This window comes from Canis lupus, chromosome 38 (assembly GCF_003254725.2).
Source record: "Canis lupus dingo isolate Sandy chromosome 38, ASM325472v2, whole genome shotgun sequence".
Taxonomy (NCBI): domain Eukaryota; kingdom Metazoa; phylum Chordata; class Mammalia; order Carnivora; family Canidae; genus Canis; species Canis lupus.
Window position 1 is genome coordinate 21,998,386 of NC_064280.1, and position 17,482 is coordinate 22,015,867.

The 17,482-nt window shown below is 57.9% G+C and overlaps 1 protein-coding gene across 2 annotated transcripts; it reads left to right on the forward strand.

Moving 5' to 3' along the window:
* Positions 1 to 407: 407 nt before the first annotated feature.
* On the forward strand, positions 408 to 17,315 carry ARHGAP30 (Rho GTPase activating protein 30). 2 transcript variants are annotated; one of them, XM_025420790.3, is made up of 12 exons: positions 408 to 848; positions 6,843 to 6,945; positions 9,416 to 9,560; positions 10,443 to 10,525; positions 10,669 to 10,776; positions 11,349 to 11,476; positions 11,945 to 12,116; positions 12,199 to 12,302; positions 12,381 to 12,458; positions 12,992 to 13,369; positions 14,581 to 14,843; positions 14,936 to 17,315. In XM_025420790.3, exons 1-12 carry the CDS (start codon positions 752 to 754, stop codon positions 16,547 to 16,549), a joined length of 3,273 nt encoding a protein of 1,090 aa, XP_025276575.1. In that variant the 5' UTR covers positions 408 to 751; the 3' UTR covers positions 16,550 to 17,315. The 2 variants fall into 2 exon arrangements, with proteins under 2 accessions (XP_025276575.1, XP_025276576.1); XM_025420791.3 differs by having other exon boundaries at positions 834 to 848; positions 9,420 to 9,560.
* The last annotated feature ends 167 nt before the right edge of the window (positions 17,316 to 17,482 follow it).

Sequence of the window (17,482 nt, forward strand, 5' to 3'; positions counted from 1 at the left end):
GGTCTCGCCGGAACAGGCCCCGGGGGGCAGATGGCTGTGTGCACACTCTTTCCAAAGAAGCCGACGCTCAAGTGAGTCCCACAGAAAGGGTCGGAAGGATGAAAGATCACCTCGTTCACCCCCTTGGTGGTCACCTTGGTGTGGACGCTGAGGCTCACGGGGGTGATGGGACTTGACCGAGGCCACAGGCCGTCGGGGGCTGAGCCTGGGCACCTGCCCCGCCCAGGCCAGCCTCCAGTCTCCACCTCAGACCCCCCAAATTCTGGTCTCGAAGGACCTGCTCAGGTCCCGGGCGCCACCACCCCACCCCGGGGCTCTGACATCACCTTGCCTTGACCAATGAGCGAAGTCCCAGTGATGGGTTGAGGATGTGAATGTCAGCTGCCTCCCCCACCCCGGGCCCTGTGGTTGCAAAGATGCTCTAACAGGAAGCGGGTTTGAGGAGCTGCACAGCTTCCTGCTCCCCCAGGGCTGAGCGGGGCCAGAGGGGCAAGTGCCAGCCTGGGCCACGAGACACAGCTTCTTGCCAGGGTCCGGGCAGCTTCCTCTTCCACGGCTACTTCCGTGTCGCTGGGGCCCAAAGGCAAGAGCTGCTGCCTGTTGCCCAGGCCACCCTCCACCCCCAGTTCGGAGCCCTGCCCCCCGGGGCCGGGCCAAGCCCAGAGGCCGCCTTGGGATCCTATGGGGGACTGGTAGGGCAAAGGTCTCGGGGGGGCGGAGGTGGCTGGGCCGGGGCCCGGGGGCTCCAGCCATGAAGTCTCGGCAGAAAGGAAAGAAGAAGGGCAGCTCGAAGGAGAGGGTGTTTGGGTGTGACCTGCAGGAGCAGCTCCAGCGTTCGGGCCAGGAGGGTAAGGAGGTGGCTCGGGGCTGCTTCGGGGGGTGGATCAGATCCAGTCGAGGGACAGACGCGGTGCCCAGGTGCTCACGGCGAGGGGCAGTGGCTTGGGGTCAGCACCCAGGAGGCTGACCGGCAGGCGCGGCAGGAAGTGTGGCTCAGCGAAGAAGCAGGGGAGCCCCCTTGTGTGACTACCTGGGGATGGAGAGGCGGGGGCGGGGGGGGGAGGATGGAGAGATGAGAAACCGAGAGAAGTAGGCAAAAGAGAGGGGTGACGCGACATCTGTGCTGGGGACAGAGAGAGAGGCCGGGGGTACGGCATGGTCAGAGGCGAGTGGCTGAAGGGCCAGTGGATGGTCCTTGGGTCTGAATGAAAGGAGCCAGGGGCAGGGCCTTGGGAGAGTCTGAGGGTGGCACTGGGGAGGTCGGGGGTTTCCTGGTTGGAGGAGGGCGCCCAGGGACGTGGTTGCGGGGCTCTGGGTGCTCTGCAGCCTTGCTGGGCCGCAGGGGAGGCTGTGGGGTGGGGTCTCCCTGCCCCAGTGTCCGTGACTCTTCCTGCACGGGAGCAACAGGCCGAGGGCGCGGGGGAGAAGCTGCCGAAATGGGGGACCCCCGAGGCTGGTTGCGGGGTCAGGCCACAGGGTGCAAAGGAGTAGATGTGGACGATCCGTGGGGCCTGTCTGCTGCCACCCTGGGGTCCCTGGAGGGGCTGGGAAGCCAGCAGGACCAGGGACAACTCTGCGCTCGCCCTGGCCCAGAGTGGCCTCTCACAAACCCAGCTTGATGGGATTCGAAATTGAAGGCAGGTGTCCTGGCCGCCCAGTCCAGCTTGTTTTTGGTACTTCGAGCTCCTCCCAGAGCCTGGCACGATCCCCCCCCATCCCACCCCACCCCAATCTGTCATTTCCTCTTTGTCTTCTCCTCTGGGCTGTGGCGCCTGCAGTGGAGGGAGGGTGATGGTGGTTCCCAGCTCATTTCCTGCCCTCAGCCCCGCCCCCTTGGCCCCAAACACCTCCTTCCCCTTTTTCTCCTCCCCCGGAGGCCCCCATCCCCACCGGCCTCTGTTGAGGGAAACCCCGGTCCCGGTCCCGAAGACAGTGTCGAGGCTTGGCCCTGCGTCTCACCCTGAGTCCTTCACCAGAGATGCCTCTCCAGGTCAAGGGCTCTTGGCCAACGGCCACATGATTCAATGGGACTAATGTTCTTCTGGTTCCCTGCAAACCCTCGGCTCGGTCTCCTCGCCCTGACGCGGCCCTCCCCTGCGGCCCCTGCCAGCCCCGGTGGAAACGCACCCCCAGTCGCCCGGCCCCCTCCCCTGCGGCCCCCCGGCCTCCGGCTGCGTTCCCAGCCCATGGGGGGCACGTCCTCTGAGGCTTGGACGTCCACCTGGCTGCTGGGCCGGGTCGCGGTGAGCCCCGGAGGAGGAGGAGACCCTCCTGGCCCCCTCAGAACCTCACCTGAGCCCCGGGGGGCGTGATCTCGGGCCCCAGAGCCACAGTGACCCCCCCCGCCCCCCCCACCGACAGGTGGGAAGTGAAAGGACAGAGAGAGCCTGGCGAGGCCTCTCCCTTACCCAAGGCTGGCGGAGGAAAGCCCAGGCTAGTGGAGATCCGGGTTCCTGCCTACCTCATCCCGCCAACCCTGTGCACCCCCCCTTAGCTTGGTTTTCCCCATCCTTCTCCTTGCTGGGGGCCCCAGGCGGGTCCCTTCCTTCCCCAGGAGCCACCTGTTCTGGGTTCTTCCTTTCCCTAACCTTTATCTCTTTGCTCCCTTGTTCCAGTTTCTGATTCTCCAGGTCTCTAAATTCTGGGCCCTCCTCCCAGCCCCCCCCCCCCCGCCCCCATTCCCTGATGTTTCTTCTTTGACCCCCTCACCCCAGCCCTGCCTCTTAGGGCTCCCATCTCTCCTTCACTGCCCCCCCTTCGTCTCTCTCAGGGTATCGCTCCCCTCATCTCCTTGACCCATTTCCTCTGTGACTCTGATTCCTTAGGCTCTCAAATATGTTCTTCTTTTTTTGTTTTGTTGTTTTTAGAGAGAGGTAGACAGAGAGGAGAGAGAGGAAGGGCAGAGGGAGGGAGAGAGAGAGAGAGAGAGAGAGAGACCACACCCAGTGTGGAGACTGACATGGGGCCCGATCTCCCAATCCTGAGATCATGACCTGAGCTGAAATCAAGAGTCGGGTGCTTAGCCGACTGAGCCACCTGGGCGCCCCTCAAATACCTTCTTTTTTTTAAAATTTTTTTTTAATTTTTATTTATTTATGATAGTCAGAGAGAGAGAGAGAGAGAGAGAGAGGCAGAGACACAGGCAGAGGGAGAAGCAGGCTCCATGCACCAGGAGCCTGACGTGGGATTTGATCCCGGGTCTCCAGGATCCCGCCCTGGGCCAAAGGCAGGCGCCAAACCGCTGCGCCACCCAGGGATCCCTCAAATACCTTCTTTAAGGGCCTTTTCAGAGGATTCGAAATCAACAGAGAAGGGCAGGATGGGGGAGATCTGGCTTGGTTGCTGCTCATGTGAAAAGAACCTAGGCTTTGGGTGACAGTGGATGATGAGTCAACAGAATAATGTGGCGGCCGAGAGTTGGGGTGGCATTAGGCCCCTGCGGGGAGAACAGCGAATGAGGAGGGTCCACCCCACTTCTGCAGCCAGTGCTGGAACCCGAGGGGAGGGGGACCCTGGCAAACGGGCACAGGTCCTGGAAGGAGGGCTGGTGGGGGACCTGCAGAGCCAGGGCTAAGGTGAGGCAAGAGGGGTGACCAGGACACAAAATTCAACAAAACCTTCACTCTCAGGGCCGCACCAGTGCCCTGGCTGCCTGTCCTTTCTTTCTTCCTTCTTTTTCTTTCTCTTTCTTCCTCACTCTCTCAAGTTTATTTATTTTATTAATCCAGACACCCTGTTTGGGGCTCGAACTCATGACTCCCCCATCAAGACTTGCATGCTCTTCCGACTGCACCAGCGAGGCGCCCCAGTGGCTCTTTCTCAAGGAAGCTCTCACTCCCAAGGTTGTGTGTGTGCACAGTTTGCACTTGCACAGCCCTAGGAGTGGAGGCTTCCTTAAATTCTCCACCCTCATGCTTCCCTTGTCTCACCCAAGTTCTGGCTCTGGGGAGCTGGAACGCAAAGGGTGTGGACACCAGGTCACACGGGGAGGGTTTACAGTAGCGGTTGATGGGTTTATTGATTATTTCTTCCTTCTGTATTTCCATGTTACTTAATTACTGAATTGCACCAAAAACTTGGGATAGGAGTACGTGGGGAAGTATGTGCGTGGGTGTCGGGCCTGTCGTAGGGAGGCACGCCAGCTTGTGACAGGTCAGTTTGGGAGAGAAGCACCCATGTGCCCAGCACTGTGCCTTGGGTACTCCGGTCCCCATTTCACGGGTCTGGACACTGAAGGTCGAAGGAGGAACAAGTGCCGGGTGTTACCCACCTGGAGCCAGGCTCCAAACCCACGTGTGCAAAGTTATATTCTCTCTCCCATCCCGGGCCTCCTCCCCTGTTACTAGACTGTAAGCTCCTTAAGGACAAGATCTAACTGTAACCTTTTTTTTTTTCTGGTGCCCTCTCTGAGGCCCAGGGTGACCGATTGGTGTCCCTCGTATTTTAGGACGTGGTGTCTCAGACACGGGAAGCCCTCCAGCACCATGCGTGGAATCCCATCTGCACGAGGCCACATATTTATCCTTCTAGAGCCTTCCCTGCCTTAAATCCTTGGCTGCATAAACACCTGGCTTCACCCCAACCTTCACTGTCACCTTATAGATCTAGAATGAGAAATACACTCCTCCGCCTGGCACATAGGACCCTTCACAAACCAGGCCCCTGCGCCCCCGGCCTCAGCTCCAATTTCCCGACAAACCATCTGATCCAGCTTTTTGCGACCCCTGAGCAAACTGTGGTACCACACCTTACGTTATGCCCCTGCCTGGAGATACCCTTCCCTCTGCCGCCTGCTGGTAAACTCCGGGGACCCCTCAGAACACACCTCAAGCATCGCCTCCACTGCTGCCCCCCACCCCCCACCTGTATCGTGGGACTCACTGTGCTTTGTCATCACTTGTTTCTTTGGTGTCTGCACCTCGGACAATAGTTCCATTTTCCGTAGCCTCTAGCACCATGTGCCCAATAACGGTTTATTTATGATTCAACAAAATCACCCGTCACTTAGGAGGCTCAGTGACATCCCTTGGAGATTGAAATAGAGAATATGGCCTGAGAAAAATACTAAGTTTGGTTCACCAGAGAAATCCCTCTCTCGTGTCAGTGTCAGAAAGAGCTGTTTCTCCTCAGCCCTCGATTTCTTTTTTTTGTTTGTTTGTTTCCTAATGGGCCTTATGAGTTCTACCTGGTTACGGTGATCTTGCTTGAGTCACCAGGAAGTGAAGAGCCCGCATCTAGAAACCATATGGCATCACTTGATGGGCATTTCTGGGTACTGATCTTACCCCCTCCTATTTCCCCTTCAACCCCATTCCTTCGGTCATTTTACTCTTAGCTTTTTGTAAAATTTTGGGATTTGGAGACCGGCTCCAGGTGAGTAACACCGGGCACTTGTTACTCCTTCGACCTTCAGCGTCCTGACCTTTGAAATGGGCACCGAGGGATCCCTGGGGGGCTCAGTGGTTTGGTGCCTGCTTTTGGCCCAGGGCGTGATCCCAGGGTCCCCGGATTGAGTCCCATGTCGGGCTCCTTCATGGAGCCTGCTTCTGCCTCTGCCTGTCTCTCTCTCTCTCTCTCTCTTTTTTTTTTAAAGATTTATTTATTTATATATGATAGAGAGAGAGAGAGAGAGAGAGAGAGAGAGGCAGAGACACAGGAGGAGGGAGAAGCAGGCTCCATGCTGGGAGCCTGACGTGGGACTCAATCCCAGGACTCCAGGATCACGCCCTGGGCCAAAGGCAGGTGCCAAACGGCTGAGCCACTGAGCCACCCAGGGATCCCTCTGCCTGCCTCTCTCTCTCTCTCTCAATCTGTCTCTCTTGAATAAATAAATAAAATCAAAAAAAGAAAGAAAGGAAGGAAGAAGGAGGGACCGGAGTACCCAGAGCACAGTGCTGGGCACATGGGTGCTTCTCTCCCGAACTGACCCGTCACAAGCTGGCATGTCTCCCGACGACAGGCCCGACGCCCGCGCACCTGCCACCGGAGGGGCGCTTCCCAGTGTTCCCAGTACTCCCCGTCCACGCTGCCCCGTGGGGGTCGGGACAACTAATGCTCCTTCATCTTGTATCGAGCGTTCAATGAATGTACTTCCCAGACCTGTCCTACTCCGAGTGCCCTTCCAACCGGACCGCTGCCCCTTGGAAAATCCTGGGGTAGCAACTAGTCATTACAGAGATACGAGTTCCAGTTCGAAGGAGGCAGAACTGGGGCCCCGGGAGGCTCAGTGGTGGAGCGTCTGCCTTCGGCCCAGGGACTGACCCCAGGGTCCTGGGATCGAGTCCCGCATTGGGCTCCCTGCAAGGAGCCTGCTTCTCCCTCTGCCGGTGTCTCTCATGAATAAATAAATAAAATCATTTAAAAAAAAAAAAAAAGGAGGGCAGAACTTGCTAACAGGACTGGGCAGGCCCGGGAGGCAGTTGCTCTCCCTCCCTTGGGGGGTTTATGCAGAGGCCGTGGCCCCCTCGGGCAGAGAGATTGGGAGGCTGGAGCTGAATCCCTCTAACAAGTTTTTATTCATGAGCTGTTTCCCCAAACCCCTTCCCTGATGCTCCCATTTCTCAGATCCCTGTGGTCTCTGACCTCCCAGACCTGATTTCTCTCTCTCTCTCCTTTTAAGATTTTATTTATTTATTTGAGAGAGAGAGAGAGAGAGAGAGAGAGCATGAACAGGGGAGGGGCAGAGGGAGGGGGCGAAGCAGGCTCCCTGTTGAGCAGGTACCCCACTTGGGCTGCATCCCTGGACCCTGACATCATGACCTGAGCTGAAGGCAGACGCTTCCCCGACCGAGCCCCCCGGCGCCCCGCCGACTTCTCTTTCTCTGGCCTCTCTGTGCCCCCAGTCCCTCAGGTGCTGAAGAGCTGCGCAGAGTTCGTGGAGGAATATGGGGTGGTGGATGGCATCTACCGCCTCTCGGGGGTCTCTTCCAACATCCAGAAGCTCCGGTGAGTCGAGCAGTGAGGGGGCTCCATGGGCCAGGGGGCCAGGGAGCCAGAGGCCCAAGGGGAAGGCGGGAGAAGGAAACATGGGTGCTGGGTGCCAAGGGAGGAGCTCCGGAGTGTCCTTGGGGAAGGCTGAGCCCATGCACCCCATTCCCCCAGGCTAGCAGGCGTGTGTGTACACACTTACACGTCTCCACGCCCGCAAACAACCACCTGGCTTAAAAAATGTTGATGTAATTCACATACCATAAAACTCACTATTTGAAAATGTACAATCCACAATCCAGTGATTTCTTTTTAAAGTATATTCACAAGGCCATGCCACGGCCACCACTATCTGATTCCAGAACTTTTCATCAACCCCGAAACGTTTCTCCAAAAAAAAAAAAAAAAAAAAAAAAAAGAAAGAAAATAAAATAAAAGAAACATTTCTCCTTTCCCTCAGCCTCTTGCAACAGCTGGTCTACTTTCTATCGCTATGAATTTGCCTATTCTGTGTATTTCTTATACACGGAATCAGAGAATTGTAACCTTTTGTGTCTGGCTTTTCCACTTAGCAAGTTTTCAAGGTTCGTGCATGTTGTCATACCGGCTAGTACTTCAGCTCTTTGTGCGGCTGAATAATATTCTATTGTATGGCTTCACCATATTTTGTTGATCCATCCATCAGTTGACGGACATTTGGGGTGTTTCCACCCCTTGGCTACTATGAGTGACGCCGGTGTGAACATTCATGTACAAGTGTTCACGTGGACACATGCTTTCAGTTCCCCTGAGGACATGGCTGGGCGTGGAGCTGCTGGGTCACGCAGTTACTCTAAGGTTGGGCTTTTTTTTAAGATTTTATTTATTTATTAGAGACACACAGAGAGAGAGAGAGACGCAGAGGGAGAAGCAGGCTCCATGCGGGGAGCCCGATGTGGGACTCGATCCTGTGACCCCAGGATCAGGCCCTGGGCTGAAGGTTGGGCTTTTTTTTTTTTTTAATTTTTATTTATTTATGATAGCCACAGAGAGAGAGAGAGAGAGAGGCAGAGACACAGGCAGAGGGAGAAGCAGGCTCCATGCACCGGGAGCCCGACGTGGGATTCGATCCCGGGTCTCCAGGATCGCACCCTGGGCCAAAGGCAGGAGCCAAACAGGGATCCCTGAAGGTTGGGCTTTTTTTTTTTTTTTTTTAATTTTTTTAAAATTTATTTATGATAGTCATACAGAGAGAGAGGGAGAGAGAGGCAGAGACATAGGCAGAGGGAGAAGCAGGCTCCATGCACCGGGAGCCTGACGTGGGATTCGATCCTGGGTCTCCAGGATCGCACCCTGGGCCAAAGGCAGGCGCCAAACTGCTGTGCCACCCAGGGATCCCAAGGTTGGGCTTTTTAAGGAACGGCCAGGCTGCTTTCCCTGGCGGTGCATCCTTTCCTATCTGCCCCCAGCAGCGATGCACGAGGGTTCCCATTTCTCCACATCTGCCAACACGCGTTCCTGTGTGTCTTTTGAATAACAGCCACCCTAGTGGGTGTGAAGGGCTACTTCACCTGTATTTGCATTTCCCTAACAGCTAACCACATCCAACACCTTCCTGTGTGCATATTACTCATTTGTGTATCTTCTTTGGAGAAATTTCTATTCAAATCCCTTCCTCATTTTTAAGTTGGCTTGTTTCCTTTGAGTTGCAAGAATTCTTCCTATATTCCAGATGTTAAATACTTATCAAATATTTTTTTAATTCTTCTTTTTTTAAAAGATTTTATTTATTCATTCATGACAGACACAGAGAGGGAGAGAGAGAGAGGCAGAGACACAGGCAGAGGGAGAAGCAGGCTCCGTGCAGGGAGCCCGATGCGGGACTCGACCTGGGGTCACGACCTGAGTGGAAGGCTGAAGCTCAGCCACTGAGCCCCCCGGGGGTCCCAACACTTATCAAATCTATGATTCACAAATATTTTCTCCCATTCCGTGGGGTGTCTTCGCTTTCTTGGCAGTACCCTCTGACACACACACAAGTTTGTCATTCGATGTTCGGTGTATCTATTTTTTCTTTGGCTGCTTGTGCTTTTGGTGTCTTATCTACGCAACTGTTGCCTGATCCAAGGTCAGGGAGATTGACATTTGTATTTCCTTCCAAGAGTTACACTCCTCCATCTTTACACGTTCCCATCTTTACACGTCCATGTCCCCACTTGTATTGACTCCTATGGACCCCAACCTCACCACCCACACCCACAGCTACACCACTGACATGGATCCCTGTTGGTGCACAGCCCGCCTCCCTATCTACCACCCACCCTCCGCCCGCTCTACCCAGTGGCACGTCCATCCGCGCCCGCTGCCTCGTGTATGCACATACGCCCCCACATCCTCCTTCCAGGCCCATGCACGTCGACCCTCCACCTTCCCCGGGCCCCCGTGCACTGCTCCCAGGCCTCCCAGCTTCCCCCCTCCCACCACTCCTGACCACTCTGCACCTCCCCAGGCAGGAGTTTGAGGCAGAGCGGAAGCCAGACCTGCGGAAAGACGTTTACCTCCAGGACATTCACTGCGTCTCCTCCTTGTGCAAGGCCTACTTCAGAGAACTGCCCGACCCCCTGCTCACATACCGGCTCTATGACAAGTTTGCTGTGAGTTGACAGGCAGGGGGGTGGAAGGCGAGGCCGAGGGGTGACTGCTCTGGTTTTGACATCCCAAGTGCGTCCAGCGCCAGATGGTGTCCTAGTGACCCTGAATGACCGAGACCACATGAGAACAAAAAGACCCCTCCCTGCCAGTGCCCCCTGCCCGCTGCCCCCCGTCCCGCCTCTTCCCTCCGCCTTTCCTCCTTTCCTTAGGGCCTGCAGATCACACATGGTGCAGGGGGAGACCAGGGAAAGTAGAACCCAGAGGGAGAGTAGAGGGCCCCTGGAAATCACCTAGACCAGAGCTTCCCCACATTTAAGAGAATGAGAGCCCTTCTCGGAAGTCACAGCTTTTTCAGGCATGCCCCTCCGTGAGCGGGTTGTAGGCTGCACATCTTTTGAATAAGAAGATATGTGACAAAAATGCTATCTTGAATTCAGTAACATTTTAAAAATAAGTTGCATTTTATTGAGCGGAATGGCATTTAGAAATCCAGGGCAGCAGCCCCCGCCATTCGGCCCACACAGGCTAGACTGGGTGGGTGTAGGCCTTCCGGGGCTCCTGGGAGTAACTCCCCAGCCCTGGAGCACCCACAGGGAGGGGCCCCTAAGGTGTTCTTGTGCCGAGGATGCTAAGGCGGAGTGGCAGCAAGTCGTTCAAGGTCACAAAGCTATTAAGTGGCCGAGCCAAGACCCAGCGGCAGGTCTGCACCCTGAAGTGTGAGCAATGCCTACTCCGTCTGTCGGTGCACCTCGAAAGATCTGTGGTGTGGGACGGTGGGGGAACAGCACAGAATTGTTTGAGAGTCGGGCTCAGGCTCCCGGGAGTGAGCAGGGGCAGTGCTGGCTGTTCATGGACTCGGTTCTTGAACCCTTCCTCCCCAACAGGACGCGGTGGGAGTGCAGCTGGAGCCTGAGCGCCTGGTCAAGATCCTAGAGGTGCTTCGAGAACTCCCTGTCCCAAACTATAGGTGCGCGCCCTGCTCCAAGTCCCAACCACCCACACACAGCCCTGGGGCCTTGACTGGTCCCTTCCAGCTCCCAGACCTCAATCCCACTTCCGCCTGGGTGTTGCATGTGTGACCCCTGGCCCCTGACACCTCCTTTTCTGCAGGACCCTGGAGTTCCTCATGCGGCACCTGGTGCACATGGCCTCGTTCAGCGCTCAGACCAACATGCACGCCCGCAACCTGGCCATTGTGTGGGCTCCCAACCTGCTGAGGTGGGCGCACGCGGGAGCAGGGTGTGGGGATCTTGGCGGGGAGCCTAGCCCCCCCCCAGGCCGCTCCGGGAATGGGTGTGGCTGTGTGGGTGCGCGGAGAGGGGTGTGGGGTCCCACGGAGCCCAGGGAGAAAGAGGAAGGTTCTGAATTGCATTGAGCGGGATGGGGTTTACTTGCTGGACACGAGGCCTGTGCGTCTTCTCACACTGTGTCACCGAGCTCAGGGGCTGGCACAGGAAGTATTGAATGTTTGCAGAGCACACATCTTGCGGCCTCACGGAGAGCTGGCCGGCATGCTAGTCCCTGTGGTGCAAGGCAGGCCTCGAGAAGCCCCGCTATTCATTATAACAAGGCATTCTCGTGTGCAAAGGAAGTAGAGATGAATTCTGAGGCGGGTGTCCAAGAGGGCTTCCTGGAGGAAGTGGCATTTGAGAGACTTGCATTATGCTTGCAGTTTAAGAGGTGGAGATGAGGTTAAGGGTGTGCAGGGGAAAGGGTGTGGGGTGTTTTGGGGAGACTTCAGGTGGGGAAGAGTGCTGGCCCTGGAGGGGAATAACTCTTCATCTGCACAGGTCTAAGGACATAGAGGCCTCGGGCTTCAATGGGACAGCGGCCTTCATGGAGGTGCGTGTGCAGTCCATCGTGGTCGAGTTCATCCTCACGCACGTGGACCAGCTCTTTGGGGGTGCTTCTCTCTCCGGTCAGTGTCCCTCCCGCCCACCACCCCACCACACTCCGTCTGGGGAGTCATGAGGGCCTCAGAGGTCACCTAGTTCAGCCTCTGTGTTTTGCAGCTGAGAACTGGGTCTCATAGAGGGATGATGCTTGTGGTCACGCAGAGGAGGCGCTGGGGAAGTGACGGTGTGGTCCGCGCTTGAGCAGACCTCTCCTGCACAGCTTGACCTTCTAATCACCATCCCGGTTCTTGGGGCTACAGACTGGTCATTCCCACCCGAGCCCACCTGGCCAGTGCCCTGGGATCTCCCGGCCCCCATCTCTGAGGATTCCCTCTTGAGGAGCCAGACACGGAGAGTCTGTCTCCAAAGGCCTCTGAGTAGATTCCTAGCCTGGTAGTTACTGGGGAGTGGGAGGGCGCCACGAGGAGCCGAGAACCTGAAGCCCTCTCTCCCCTCTGTTCTTGGCTCGCCCATTCTTCTTATCTTCCTAGGCGGTGAGATGGAGAGTGGATGGCGGTCACTTCCGGGGGCCCGGGCGTCAAGCAGCCCCGAGGACCTTATGCCCAGGTCCCTACCCTACCACCTGCCTAGTGTCCTGCAGGCTGGCGATGGGCCCCCACAGATACGGCCCTACCACACTATCATCGAAATTGGAGAGCACAAGTAAGGCCTCCTTCGTGGGGCCCTCCTCCCTTGCGCTGACCCCACCAGGCTCCAACCCTAAGGATTTCTCTATTCCCTTCAGGAGAAAGGGGTCTTTGAAGGTCAGGAAGTGGAGATCTATCTTCAATCTGGGTCGCTCTGGCCACGAGACCAAGCGTAAACTCCCGCGGGGGGCCGAGGACAGAGGTAGGTCTGGGGAAAGGCGCGAGCTCTGCTGAAGGCGAGCCGGGCCCTGGCTCTACAAACATCCTCTGTGTCTTGCAGAGGACAAGTCTGAGAAGGGGACGCTGCGGCCAGCCAAGAGCATGGACTCACTGAGCGCGGCAGCTGGGGTCAGTGATGGTGAGTACGCGCGTGCACGTGGTGTGTGTCTACGTGCATGCACAGGCCTTGTGTGCAAGCGTGCGTGTGAACGTGTCTGCCAAGGAATGACAGGATTATGGGTGAGCCCATTGTGTGTGCATTCCTGTGTGTCTGTGTGTCTGTACGTGTGGCCAAGTGTGTTCGCTGACTGCAAACACAGGGCACGGGTGCCCACTGGACGCTGGCCACGGTACCAGGTAGGCTGGGTTTAGTGAGGAGTTTATCATCTGATCAATGGGTGTGTTCCCAGGCGGTCGGCAGGGGTGCGGGGTGGGGGTGCTGGGGAGGGGCCAGCAAGGCAGTAGCCGGATCTGCAGGGAGGGAGCCCCCCACCCCCGGAACCGTAGGAGTAGCCCTGGCATGGGGCGCTGGCAGGAGGGGCCCGGGGAAGCCCGGCGGGTGCCCCCAGGCCGTCCTCGCTGTCGGGCTTGAGGGGGGGGGCGTCGTGCAGAGCCTTCCGGAGGCGCCCAGGCCCTGGCAGCTGAGGCTGCTGCCCGCCCCTCTCCCCCCAGAGCCGGAGGGGCTGGCGGGACCCAGCAGTCTGCGGCCTGGCCCGCTGCAGCCGGACGGCCTGGAGAAGGACCCTGTGGGAGCAGCGGAGGGCGCTCAGGAGCCCGAGGCCGAGGCGCCCGGCGGCCCCAGCTCGGAGCCGGGCACCCCGCGGGCCGGCCGGTCAGGGATGCGCGTCGGGGGTGGCAGCCGCGCCGAGCGCTGTGCAGGCGTCCACATCTCGGACCCCTACAATGTCAACCTGCCACTACACATCACCTCCATCCTCAGCGTGCCCCCGAACATCATCTCCAACGTCTCCTTGGCCCGGCTCACCCGCGGCCTTGAGTGCCCCGCCCTCCAGCCCCGGCCGAGCCCTGCCTCCGGCCCCGGCCCCCCAGGTGAGGACTGTGGGACTTCCCGGCACTGGGAGAAGGGACCAGAACTCGGATGTGAGGGGCCTGTCCTGTCCTCAGGCCTGGGCTCTGGGTGCTTGCTACCTTCCGCGGCCTCCTGGATTCCGGGGTGGGGGGTCCAGCAACACGATCAAGTCCTGTGGAACTCCTGGAGAGGACCTCGGCCTCCTTCCTGTCGCTGATACACCCAGGAATGGGAGTCTGTGCCGCATGAATACAGGAGGGACCTTAAGTTCGAGGCGGGGACGTGTGATAGATGATGATGATGATGGGAACACAACAGCAGGAACACCAGCAGCTGACACTGGAGGGTTACCATGTGCCCAGAGCCGTGTTAGGAACTTTGTGGGCATCAGCTCATTTAATTCTCCTGTAATCTTTTTTTTTTTTAAGATTTTATTTATTTATTCATGAGACACACACATACACACACACAGAGAGAGAGAGACAGAGAGAGAGGCAGAGACCCAGGCAGAGGGAGAAGCAGGCTCCCTGTGAGGAGCCCGATGCGGGACCCGATCCCGGGACCTCGGGGTCACGCCAAGTGGAAGGCAGATGCTCAGCCACTGAGCCCCTGGGGTGCCCCATTCTCTCATAATCCTATGACACGGTTATTGTTGCTTATGTTACAGCAGTGGAAACTGAGACCCAGGTTAAGCTATTTGTTGTTGATTTAAGTCGGAGGGAGCAGAGCTAGGACCTCGGACACATCTGGGTCTTGCTTTCCTCATATTTAAAGTGAGGATAGGGACACCTGGGGGCTCAGTGGGTGAGCGTCTGCCTTCGGTCCAGGGAGTGACCCCGGGGTCCCAGGATCCAGTCCCGCATGGAGCCTGCTTCTCCCTCTGCCTGTGTCTCTGCCTCTGTGTGGCTCTCGTGAATAAATGAATAAAACTTCTAACAAAAAAACGAATGAGGATAAATACTCTACGTTATGTAATTGTTTTGTGGAGAAAACTACAATAATGCATTGTGATATGCACAGCATGGGGCCCGGGCCCTGGTGGGAGCTCGGCCAAGGTCAAGGTAGCTCGAAGCCAGTAGTCAGGGATACGGTTCTGAGAGAATCAGCCATGTGGAGCACCCAGGCTGGGAGCGCTGGGCCTGTATGGTAGCAGTGTTAGCAAGAGCCACATTGGACAGGGTGGGGGCTGCTCTTGACCTCTGAGCTCCTGAGACTACCTTTCTCCCAACAGATGAGAAGTTGGAGGCAAGTTCAGCCGCAGGTCCCCTGGCTGACTGTGGCCCAGAGGATGTGGCTCCTGTGCTGGAGGACTGCCTGTCCCAGGAGGTGCAGGACTCCTTCTCCTTCCTAGAGGACTCAAGCGGCTCGGAGCCAGAGTGGGTGGGGGTGGAGGATGGGGAGGTAGCCAAGGCAAGAAGAGCAGAAGCAGCCTTCCCTGGGGAGGATGACCCTGGGATGGGCTACCTGGAGGAGCTCCTGGGAGTTGGGCCTCAGGTAAGGGGGAACTGCGCTGGGTGCGGGGGTGGTAAGGAGGGCAGAGGGTGGACAGGGCCACCTGGTCCTGAGCCACAGTGCTATGCCTACAGGTGGAGGAGTTCTCTGTGGAGCCACCCCTGGATGACCTGTCTCTGGATGAGGCGCAGTTTGTCCTGGCTCCCAGCTGCTGTTCCTCGGACTCTGCTGGCCCCAGGCCTGATGGACAGGAAGAAAACGAGGAGGAAGTCTTCCTGAGTGCCTACGATGACCTAAGTCCCCTTCTGTCGCCCAAACGCCCAACCTGGGAGGGTCCGGAAAGTCTGGAGGACGACACAGCGGGGTGCGGAAGACAGGGGCCTCCAGGGCAGGCTGAGGGAGGGCAGGCATGCTGTGAGGTTGGCGAGGACAAGGAGGCTGAGCCTGAAAGCACAGGGGACCTCAGGGAGGAGGCTGAGGGCAGTCCGGAGAGTGAGGTGGAGGACGGAGAGGTAGGTCAGGAGGGAGGCAAGCCTGAGGGAAGCCAAGAGAGGAGGGTCAGTTTGAGAGAAGAGGGTGGGGAGGAGACAGAGGCCAAGGGAGAGGAGTCCAACGGTCAGCAGGAGGATGAGAGTGTGGAGGGAACAGGAGAGCAGGGCAAAGACAAGGAGATGGAAAGGAAGACTGAGAGAGAGGAGGAGGCTGAGGAAGGAGAGGAAGGCCAGGTACAAGCAAGAAGCAACCCAGAGTGCGGGGCCCAGGAAAACCCAGTCGCTGAGGAGAGCCGGGAAGCTGTGCACAAACAAGAGGCTGAAGGAGGCAGAGAGGATGAGGCTGAAGGACAGAAGGGGCAGGAGGACCAAGAGGCAAGAGAAGATCAAGGAGATGCTGACGATGGCAGAAGCCCAGAAGCGGCAGCTGGAGGAGGGGCGGGGGCGGTCAGCATGGACGGGGAGAGCGGGGATGGGGAGCCCGAGAGGGACCAGAGGGCCGGAGGTGACCGTTTAGGGGACTCCCTTCCTGAAGGGTCCCACGTAGAGTCCCTGGAGGTTGACAGTGCCAGCGAGGGCCATTCCCCATGCTCTGAGGCCGAACAGGCAGCCCCAGAGCCGCCCCAGCCAGAGGAGGCGGAGCCTGAGGGGCAGCCCAGTCCAGACGGCTGCAGCCTGTGCCCGGGTCCTCTGGGCTCAGCTAGCGGAGTGGGCATGCGCCTGGCTTCCACCCTGGTTCAGGTCCAGCAGGTCCGCTCTGTGCCTGTGGTGCCGCCCAAACCGCAATTTGCCAAGATGCCTAGTGCGATGTGTAGCAAGATCCACGTGGCACCTGCAAACCCATGCCCGAGGCCTGGTCGGCTTGATGGGACTCCCGGGGAAAGGGCTTGGGGGTCCCGAGCCTCCCGTTCCTCCTGGAGGAATGGGGGCAGTCTTTCTTTTGATGCTGCTGTGGCCCTGGCCCGGGAACGCCAGAGGACTGAGGCTCAGGGCATTCGGCGGACCCAGACCTGTACTGGGGGTGGGGACTACAGCCTCACCCCCAGAACCTCCCCCTGTAGTATGATCCCTGCCTATTCTCCTCGGCCGCTTAGTTGCCTGGAGCTCCCGCCTGAAGACACAGAAGGGTCTGGACACCAGAGTCGGCATAGTCTGCCCCCCAGGGAACCCCAGCCTCCCGACCCGCTTCTGTCCCCACAGCGCCGATCATACGCATTTGAAACACAGGCTAACCCTGGGAGAGGTGAGGGACTGTGAGCAGGACCACAGGCAAACAGGAAGTTGTCTCCGGTCCCCAGGGTCCCAGACCAGCTGTGTCTTCTGCAGCCTGAGCAGCTGTAGCGCCCAACGCCATAGGCTCTGGGCCTCCAGCTTCTCTTTTTGACTATGGGAAGCGCTGCCTCCGTCGGTTTACCTGAGTTTGTCTCAGACACAAAGCACTTAGCCCTTAGGATGTTCCCAAGAAAGTCAACCAAGATCCTGTTACCAGGGAGTGGGGTCACTGGTCAAAGGGAGTGAAGCGCAGGCAGGGTACTTGGAGGACTCTCAGTGAAGAATGGAGAGGGGACTCCAGGAAGGTTCGGGCCCTCCTCTGAAGCTGCACACCTCCCTTCCTGGAAGCCCAGGGTGGGGGGCTGGGGGGACAGGGCCGGCTCGGAGCCTGTCACACACGAACACTTGTGAGTGGCCCGTCCTAATTCTGCTCTTGGATACCTCCTGACCCTCTTAGCTGCAGATTAAGAGGAACGTGTCCGGAAGCTCGTTGAGGGTCTCAAAGTAGGGACCGGCTCCCCTCGCGGCATCCCTACCCTCGGCCTCCAGCCACCTTTGGGAAGAGAGGTCTTGCGCGGATCTCCCCCGGCTCCTCCTTTTTTCCTTTGGAGCGACTTCCTCCTATTTCGGGGAAGGGCAATGACATAACTCAGGCCCCGGGACCGCTTGTCCTACAGACGGGGGGCCGCAGGCTCCGTTCCAGGAGGAAGTGACCTCTCCGAATAATAAACGTAGTACTGTTACACGTTCACGGATCGTCCTTCTTCGTCTTGGGTGACAGAGGTCGCATTTTCACGTTTGGCCAAACGCCTTTGTGCCGTTGTGGTTTGGGTACTCGGTCCCAGCTGTCGTCCTGGAGACCTGGGGCTAGAGACCAGAGCTGGGGTCACGGCGCTCAGGAAATGGGGAAGAGAAACC